The 9,608-nt window shown below is 41.8% G+C and overlaps 1 protein-coding gene and 1 long non-coding RNA gene across 2 annotated transcripts in view; both read left to right on the forward strand.

Moving 5' to 3' along the window:
- Nucleotides 1–9,608, forward strand: part of LOC117958318 — a 22,226-nt gene that overhangs the window by 8,091 nt on the left and 4,527 nt on the right. The window contains exon 2 of the long non-coding RNA XR_004659690.1: nucleotides 2,494–2,495. This is a non-coding gene — a long non-coding RNA (uncharacterized LOC117958318). The remainder of the gene's footprint in view (nucleotides 1–2,493; nucleotides 2,496–9,608) is intronic.
- Nucleotides 2,590–8,782, forward strand: txn2 (thioredoxin 2). Its single transcript, XM_034894608.1, has 4 exons — nucleotides 2,590–2,757; nucleotides 4,781–5,055; nucleotides 6,098–6,221; nucleotides 7,977–8,782. The coding sequence occupies exons 2-4, from the start codon at nucleotides 4,781–4,783 to the stop codon at nucleotides 8,091–8,093; spliced, it is 516 nt and encodes a 171-aa protein (XP_034750499.1). The 5' UTR covers nucleotides 2,590–2,757; the 3' UTR covers nucleotides 8,094–8,782.

Genomic DNA, 9,608 nt, shown 5'->3' on the forward strand with positions numbered 1-9,608 from the left:
GACATATTCCAGTCTGTGATTATCATCAACATCCATTCCTTTAATTTTAGTCTCAATAATCCCTAATTTCTGCTTTTCTAACTCAAACATTAGGTAGAATTTACTATAAATGAGGTTTATTGACCATAAATTCAAATAGTAACTGTGCAACTAGTTAATAAGTTAGAGTTACGTAGTGTTGGAAAAGTTAAAAAAAGGGACAAAAACATACATAAAAGTTAAAAAGGTTGATAAAAAGCATCATTAACGCGGATTAATTACATCCCAGCCAACACCTAGGTGGCTGAGACTGTTCAATAGAAAAACTAAAGCTACAACAGGAATGCGTGCATGGAACTGTTTATTTTTTGGCAATTTAGTTGAAAGAAACCCATATTTTTGAAATGGACATTTTGAAAACGGATCAAATTGGTCCCGAGAACAAGTTATTTGTCCCACTCTATGGAATATGTTATTAGTACAATAGAAATCATAATGCAAGTGAAGACAACTCAACAGACCCAACCAATGCTGGACATCGTCACAGAGCTCAGCTTGTTGCAGAGTTTGTCAGATTGAATCAGACGGCACAGGTGTTCCTGTTATTGTGTCCAACTCTTCATTCATCTAGTTTAAAAATAGACAAATTAAATGTATAGGGGTAACAATGAAGATGGCGTGGAATTACAGGTTAACATGCTGTGTCCCAATTGTTTGAAAATGCTGTAAGAAATCATCAAAAAACCAGTGAGAACACAATCCTGGACCTGAGGAAGTCAGCGGTCTCCCCTCTTTGGCCGGCCCAAAACATCCCACCTTCTGCTCAGCCTCGCTACAGGTGGGGGGTGCAGGCCAGGGTCCAGGGACATGCAGGGTGAGGGCGGGGGGGAGTTTTGAGGAAGCAGGAAAGGCACGTGCAGGAGGGTGTCCTCCTAGTTTTGTGCACTCGTCTTCATCAACATCGACTTCATGCTTCTGTAATCCTCTCTTTGCCCCGTCCGATGGTTCCTCTCAGTCCAGTAGGTTGTCTGGTCTTTGTGAGTCCGGCTCCACTGATCCATCTCCATCTCTTTTCCCAAACAACCCACTCACCTTTCTCTCTCTCTTTCATCCTGCGGCCCTCTGGGACATGAAAGGCTCCGTCTGTTGACGACACGCCATCACCATAAATTATAAAGTGATCGTGAGCAGAGAACAGGAGATGCTGTTTATTTACAGAAGAGGAGTGGGTCCACACACAATTATATAATGACCACGAAAATGCAAAACCCAATTTTACCCAGTTTTTAATTCAGGTTATATATGACAGGCTGATGATGTCATATTGCAAGGCAGTTCCCCAAATAGAAATTCAGTTATTATAAATTTACATTTTGGGAAATATTTGATTTTCCTTTGAGAAGATTGGTACCTCTCTAGAAGTGTGTGTGTTTTATGAGTGTTTGCGTGTGTTTATGTGTGTGTTGTAAGTGTATGTGAGTGTTTGTGTGTGTGTGCATGTGTGTGTGTCTGTACAGTATGTGCGTGTGTTTATGTGTGTTGTAAGTGTATGTGAGTGTTTGTGTGTGTGTGCATGTGTGTGTGTGTCTGTACAGTATGTGCGTGTGTTTATGTGTGTGTTGTAAGTGTATGTGTGTGAGTTTGTGTGTTGTGTTTGTGTGTGAGTGTGCGTGTGTGCGTATGTATGTGTGGGTTATGTGTGTGTTTGCATGTTGTGAGTGTGCGTATGTATGTGTGTGTTGTGTTGTAGTTTGCGTGTGTGCATTTGTGTGAGAGTATGTGTGTGTTGTGTGTGTGTGTGTGTGCATGTGTGCGTATGTATGTGTGTGTTGTGTGTGTGTGTTTGCGTGTTGTGAGTGTGCGTGTGGATGTGTGTGTTGTGTGGTAGTTCGCGTGTGTGCATGTGTGTGTATGTGAGTATGTATGTTTTTTGAGTGCGTGTATGTTGTGTGTGTGTCTTTGTTGTGTTTGTGTGTGTGTGTGTGTGTGTGTGTGTGTGTGTTATTTCTTGGTTTTTACCTTGAGATAACACAAACAAAAACATGTTAATTAGTGAGCTTTAGGTGCTCGTAGGTGGATCATGTCTTAACAACACTTATTTAGTCTGATGTTTTTTAACTGACGGGTCAGCTGACACACGTCTGGGACGTCTTCAGAAAATACGAAAAAGCTGAAAAGTTCTGCAACACAAATCTGTATTTGTTTCTGGAGAATTTTATCTCTCTTTAACTTCTTTGGGACTGTTATTTAAATCAAAACCATCTCAGAACTAATTAACTGCTAACAACATATGGACATCTGACAATGGATTTTATTTTATGAATGAATTACTATTCTTTTTATACTGGTTCTTGAATGGTTTATTCAGAGGGGTGTTCAAAAGTTATTTAATTTGTGCAAAAAATATCGATTCACATCGATATCGCGATTCAAACTCATGTCTTCATTCTGGTTGGCTCTGTAAAGCGAATTGTTCTAAAGTCCCGCCCTGCTCGGCCTCTGATTGGCTGGTAGTCGTTCCCTTCGTTGGTTGGTTAACTGCTCTGGCGGAGGGGCTAAGAATACCAAGGTAAGCCAATCAGAAGAAGAGGAAGGCAAAGTGGGGCGGGACATCCCTTCGCTATCCCGGGAAAAGCGAAGTTCGCCTCGTGGCCGCAGTAATAGCGGGGGGCGATAACGAGCTGCCCGGACCCTTTTAGCTGCTGCACCAAAGCGGAAGTACTTGGTTGGTCCGCGAAGGCCGAGATCAACGCTAGCTAACGCTAGCCGAGCAGCAAGGTAAACACGGGGAATGGGTGGTAATGTTTTAATTCGTCTGTTCTGGGTTGGACATGCGGGGTTGTGTTGTGAAACTGTCCGGGTTGAGTGTGTGTCTGTGTGTGTGTCTGTGTGTGTGTCACGGCGGGGGAAGTTTTTTTTGGGGGGGGGAGCGAAGAGGGCAAAGTCACACGTAACGGGGGTTAATTACGCAAACACACGATACCGTAAATACACCAAGCTGGTGGGTTGGTTGTTATTTTGGAAATATTTGCGAATGTGGGCTATTTTGAGCTTGGTTGTGTGTGTGTGTGTGTACATGTTGAGTTGTGTGTACATGTTGAGTTGTGTGTACATGTTGAGTTGTGTGTACATGTTGAGTTGTGTGTACATGTTGTGTACATGTTGAGTTGTGTGTACATGTTGTGTGCATGTTGAGTTGTGTGTGCATGTTGAGTTGTGTGTACATGTTGTGTACATGTTGAGTTGTGTGTACATGTTGAGTTGTGTGTACATGTTGTGTACATGTTGAGTTGTGTATACATGTTGAGTACATGTTGAGTTGTGTGTGCATGTTGAGTTGTGTGTACATGTTGAGTTGTGTGTACATGTTGAGTTGTGTGTACATGTTGAGTACATGTTGAGTTGTGTGTGCATGTTGAGTTGTGTGTACATGTTGTGTACATGTTGAGTTGTGTGTGCATGTTGAGTTGTGTGTACATGTTGAGTTGTGTGTGCATGTTGAGTTGTGTGTACATGTTGAGTTGTGTGTACATGTTGAGTTGTTTGTGCATGTTGAGTTGTGTGTACATGTTGAGTTGTGTGTTTGATAACCGCAGAGCAACATGGCTGATAGGACAGAGACGACCAATAATGATGTTAACCTCATATTAACTTAAAATAACACACAAACACACACACTCACAACATACATACAACATACACGCACTCACAACACATTCATACTCACATACTCACACACACACACACACAGTCACAACACATTCATACTCACACACACACACACACACACACTCACAACATTCACGCATCACAACACATTCATACTCACATACACACACACACACACATACTCTCACACACATGCACACACGGAAGCACACACACAACACAAACATACATGCACACACAACACACATAGTCACACACACACCACACACACAGCCTGGCCGGTGTAGCTGCCCTACTAATTACTAATACGTAGTAATAGTACTAATACGCGTGCTGCCATAGACTGTGTATCTATTGATACACACACACAGTGGCTTGAGAATGTATACACACCCGCGCTAAAGTTGATTTAAAAAGAGGAATAAAAAAATATCTTTTGGAAATTGATCTTAACGCCTTATTTAAAAAAATTAGAAAAATCCAACCTTTTAAGGACACCAATTTTCTTTGTGAATGATTAATGTATTGTAAATAAATAAATGTTCTTTCTTTAAATACAGCGGGCATGGGTATACACCCCCCTATGTTAAATTCGCATAGAGGAAGGCACATTTCTATTTTTTAAAGGCCAGTTATTTCATGGATCCAGGATACTGTGCACGCCCACACACACACACACACACACACACAGACACACACACACACACATCATTATCATCACACACCCTTCACCATACAGAGATCGGCATGGGGAACTTTCCATAAAATCACCTCTCAATGCAAATCAAACCGGCTGTTACACTAACTGAAGTAAAACCATGCCGATATGTCGGTCAGGCTCTACTTTTTAGCATCGTATTTTATATCAAAATCAGCTCCATACTGTGTGCAAACTCTCTGGTAGAGACCAGCACTATATGGGCTAAAGAGGACCAGGTCATCTGCATACATAAGGTGATTAATTAGTGAGTCCCCAACCCTACTTCCTGTACCAAATGCATTCAATATCAACATCAAGTCCTTCGATTAGATTGATTCACCATTAAAATAATCGTTATTTGCAGCCAGCGTCTCTAAGAATTCTGTTTAATCAACATTCGTCTTCTGTTCTTCTCTCATGTCTTCCTCCCAGATGGCCCACAGGCTGCTGGTACGTAGACTCTGGACTCTCTCTGGGAAAGATATCCGCTGCCTCCCAGCGTCCTCCTCTTCCTCCTCTTCTTCCTTTTCCACCTCGCTGCAGACCGCCCCGACGCGGGTCTCCTTCCTCTCCCCCCCCCGCACTCTGGCTCGCTCCCTCCCTCAGGCCTCCCGCCGCGAGGTCTCCTTTAACGTCCAGGACCACGAGGACTTCACAGACAGGGTCATCAAGAATGAACTGCCCGTGCTCGTCGACTTCCATGCACAGTGAGTGCAATGGGGGGGGGGGGGGGGGGGGGGGGGGGGTGGTAGTACTGTCTGGGCTGAGAGACCGACTATAATATAAACAAATTATCTTATCTTATCTTCTCTTATCTTATACACAGTGGGGTTCGAAAGTTTGGGCACCCCAGGTAAAAATGTGTATTAATGTGCATAAAGAAGCCAAAAAAAGATGGAGAAATCTCCAAAAGGCATCAAGAGACAGATTAGACATTCATATAATATGTCACAACAAGTTAGATTTTATTTCCATTATTTACACTTTCAAAATAAGAGAAAACTAAAAAATGGCGTCTGCAAAAGTTTGGGCACCCTGCAGGGTTTCTAGCATGCACCCCCCATATTAGATTAGATTCAACTTTATTGTCATTACACAGGTGCGAGGTGACAAAATGCAGTTTGGGTCTAACCAGAAGTGCAACAGCAGCAGGTGCAGGATATACACTGGTTCCATAAGTGTAGGACATGGATATAACCTGGATAAATATAGAGATGAATACTATTATAAACAGAATTTTACAGATAGATTTGATGAATATAACATATAGATAACAAGTATTGTGAGCAATATTTACAGCTGGACATGTACTGAATATAACATACAGGTGGATATTACTATAAATAGAATTTTTACAGATATGTACAACAAACATGATATACAGATGGTTGTCACTATTACAGAGTTTACAGGTGAATATCCTTCACCTATCCTTTCACCCTTCTTCCTTTCCTACTATGAATATATGTACAGATGGCTACTACTATAGACAGGATTTTTCCATTTATATGTGGCGCTCTATACACGTGTCTCTTCAGGAGTCAACCCCTCGTCTTTGAATGTAATAGATTACACTTTACTGTCGTAGAGGGGAAACGTGTAATGGAGGAACCGTTCTACAGTTGACAAGAAATCCACATAACACGTGTTAGGACATGAAGGAAGGACACGTGACTGTACAGACACCGAATGAATGAAGAACATGTTCCGTTTGTGTGTTGTTGTTGTTGTTTTGTTGTTGTTTTTTAGGTGGTGTGGTCCCTGCAAGATCCTCGGGCCGAGGTTGGAGAAGGCCGTCGCCAAACAGAAAGGCCGCGTTGCCATGGCGAAGGTCGACATCGACGATCACACAGACCTGGCTATAGAATACGGGGTGAGACCATGCGTTCAGTTTACAGTCTTATGTTTTGTGTATAACGCTTATCAGGGTTAAAAAAAAAAACTTCTATTTACCTAAAGTCAGTTTTTACTAAGTTTTTTTAATTAGTGGTTATCAAATATTGACAAAGTAGACAATTAAATTGTTATATTTGATCTTTCTATACAATGTACGGTCTAAAACGCATCATGGACAGTTAGATGAGTTTAAGTTCACACTGGAGGCTGTTATTTAAAACAAAAAACCCCACCAACCATCAAATCTAATTTGTGATGTATAAAATCATCCAACAAGCCTTCTCCGACGTGAGCGGGGGGGCGGCAGGAGAACACTTACTTAATTTTTGATATAACGATCAGAGGAATAAATGATCATTTTTATGATGTAATTTGTATTTATATATTATATTTATTTATAATTTTTTTTATATGATTTATTAGATGTTTCATTTTCAAGGCGTTTTTAGACTAAAATAAACAAAACACAAGAGTTTCAGCTCCAGAAGCAGAACTAATCCCCGTCCACGTGAACACGTCTGACATCACGTGTCACGTGACCGTTCACTGACACACTGGGCATGTGCGTGCCGGTGTAAACAGGAAGCAGATGGTCTGACGTTACTCCGTGGATAAATCACAGGAAATACTTTAGAGAAAGAACAACAACGGTGAAGAGTAAGAGCAGGGATCATTATGTTGGAGGGACAAGGAGGAGGAACTGTTACTGAAAGCTCTGGGAGCTACCGGACCGATAACGCTGACGGACGCGCGTCCTCGTCTCCAAATGTCTGCGTTTATGTCCGTCCAGACTACAGAGCAACCCCGGAGCTTTCTAACCAAAACGGGGGCCGCAGCGTTTCCAAATGTCTCCGTTTTAGGTGCTGGGACACGCCGGAGCAGCGTGGACACGAGGTGTAAACGCAGGTTAGATTAGATGATGCTTTATTCATCCCACAGTGGGGTAATTCCCTTGTTACAGCAGCATTTTCTACAAGAAAAGCAAAAACAAACAAGTAAACACACAAGTAAAACAGGCAGACAACAGCCAATGAGCAGAGGGTAGACTGAATGTAAAGTGGCGTCTAATAAAGGTTTTGTAAAGTAAAGTGTGGTTGCCATAGTACAAGAAACAATATTGCAGTGTGAGTAAGTGACGTTAAAATCAAATTGAATACGTAATTAAAGTAATAAAGCAAAAGTAGGTAACCATAATATAAGTTATATTGACCTGTGACCGTAAATAATATTGAAAAAGTAAGTAGTTGTAATGGAAAAATATAAATCCAGATAATCCAGATATACAGAGAGTGTGTGTGTGGATTAAATGAAAAACAGGAACAGAAGCTACAACTTTATCAGGTGGTGCAGGTGTTGTAGAGTCTGACAGAGACCTGCGGTACCTCTTCCTCTTTGACCGGGGGGGGGGGTATCAGTCAAGAAAGAGAAAGATATTAATTTAAACCAAAACTTAGCCTTTTTATTCATTTTTTTATTTTATTATTTCCATCAAGAACGTAACACATGTACCAACATATTGTATAATCTCATACTCTAATCAGAATACCAGTCCTACTAGTAACAGTATACCTCTACTCCAGAATCCTAAACTACACTCATGCCTGATCACACCCATACCTTAACAAATAGATCTCCACACACACACACACACACACACACACTTGGTCTCCAGCTCTCCATCACCACACCTGGTCCTCATTAGGTTTACAGCCTCTTCGTGGTCTGTTCGCAGGTGTCCGCCGTTCCCACGGTAATCGCCATCCGGGGAGGTGACATCGTCGACCATTTTGTGGGGATCAAAGACGATGAAGAGCTGGACTCGTTTGTCAGCAAGATCATCGAAAAATAACCCCGTTACTGTGCTGTCTCCTATGATTGTCGGCGGCCATCTTGAGCCACTTTAGCAACAGCCGCCACCTTCCCAGCCGCTCACACCCATCCCTCGACACACCGCTCCAGCTGTGCATGGTCGCGTCTGTCTTTGTCTCTTTGTGTTTGTTTGGGTTTTATTGTCTAGAGATGGGTGTGTGCTTCCCTTAAACCTTTTTAGTTCATGCTCCATTTTTGCAGCAGTTCTGTTTCTCTTTAATAATGTGACGGCTCATTTACAAGAGCAGCCAGGCCGGTGTGTACTTTACATTTTCCTGTAAAAGTCTGTAGAAGTGAAAACACGCCGCTGTGCTGCACTCATACTGTACTACACGAGGGATGAAGATTTGTAGTTTTAGCCGTGAGGAGGATTTAAGTTAACAGCTGACGACAGTGAATGAGGTTTTGTGACGGTTACCTGTAGTTCCTGCTTTTGTCCACACGGTGGCGCGTGTTCTCCAACATCACAAAGCCACACATGGTTATTTTACACCAGGATGCCTAATAATAATGTGAGAGAGGAAGATGTTTGTGTGTCTCTGGATCATGACTGTGAAACTTAAGTCGAGGGGGAATCTCAAATGTGAGTTTGATTTTAGTTTAATTACTCAAAAGAACTCGTATGTACCAGAAACATGACCAAGGGAAGTAATAAAGGTGTCCAAAGAAGTTCTTGGTATTAATTGTGTTTTTTGTCTGTGGATGGAAGAAGGAAAAACAACCCCTGGATCAGATCTTTATTGTTCTTAATGACACCGATGCAATATAATAGTTAAAATCAACCAACACAGGGAAATACAAAACTATTTCCCACTGTGGATGTGAGGTTTTCAAGAAGAGGATAAAACAGTGTTTGGATCAGAGCTGCAAAGACTAAAAGGTTAGTTATCAGCCATTAACCCCGTGTTGTCCCCATGTTGTCCCCATGTTGTCTTCATGTTGTCTTCATGTTGTCCTTATGTTGTCCCAATGTTGTCTTCATGTTGTCTTTATGTTGTCCAATGTTGTCGTCTTCATGTTGTCCTTATGTTGTCCCAATGTTGTCCTCAAGTTGTCTTCATGTTGTCCTTATGTTGTCGTCATGTTGTCGTCATGTTGTCCTCAAGTTGTCTTCATGTTGCCCTCATGTTGTCCTCCTGTTGCCCTCATGTTGTCCCAATGTTGTCCTCATGTTGTCCTCATGTTGTCTTCATGTGGTCTTCATGTTGTCCTTATGTTGTCCTTATGTTGTCCTCAAGTTGTCTTCATGTTGTCCTCATGTTGTCCCCATGTTGTCCTCATGTTGCCCTCATGTTGTCCTCCTGTTGCCCTCATGTTGTCCCAATGTTGTCCTCATGTTGTCCTCATGTTGTCTTCATGTTGTCTTCATGTTGTCCTTATGTTGTCCTTATGTTGTCCTCAAGTTGTCTTCATGTTGTCCTCATGTTGTCCTCATGTTGTACTACATCAATGTTCTTTTTAATTCCCCAAAATAACATGATTGATTCCACCCAAC

This window comes from Etheostoma cragini, chromosome 15 (genome assembly GCF_013103735.1).
Source record: "Etheostoma cragini isolate CJK2018 chromosome 15, CSU_Ecrag_1.0, whole genome shotgun sequence".
Classification (NCBI taxonomy): Eukaryota; Metazoa; Chordata; class Actinopteri; order Perciformes; family Percidae; genus Etheostoma; species Etheostoma cragini.

Excerpts from the sequence above, each read along its gene's own strand:
- txn2 (XM_034894608.1), top strand. The coding sequence starts at position 4,781 with ATGGCCCACAGGCTGCTGGTACGTAGACTCTGGACTCTCTCTGGGAAA. Across the intron at positions 5,056-6,097 it reads CTCGTCGACTTCCATGCACA|GTGGTGTGGTCCCTGCAAGA; the intron begins GTGAGTGCAATG and ends GTTGTTTTTTAG. Across the intron at positions 6,222-7,976 it reads ACCTGGCTATAGAATACGGG|GTGTCCGCCGTTCCCACGGT; the intron begins GTGAGACCATGC and ends GTCTGTTCGCAG.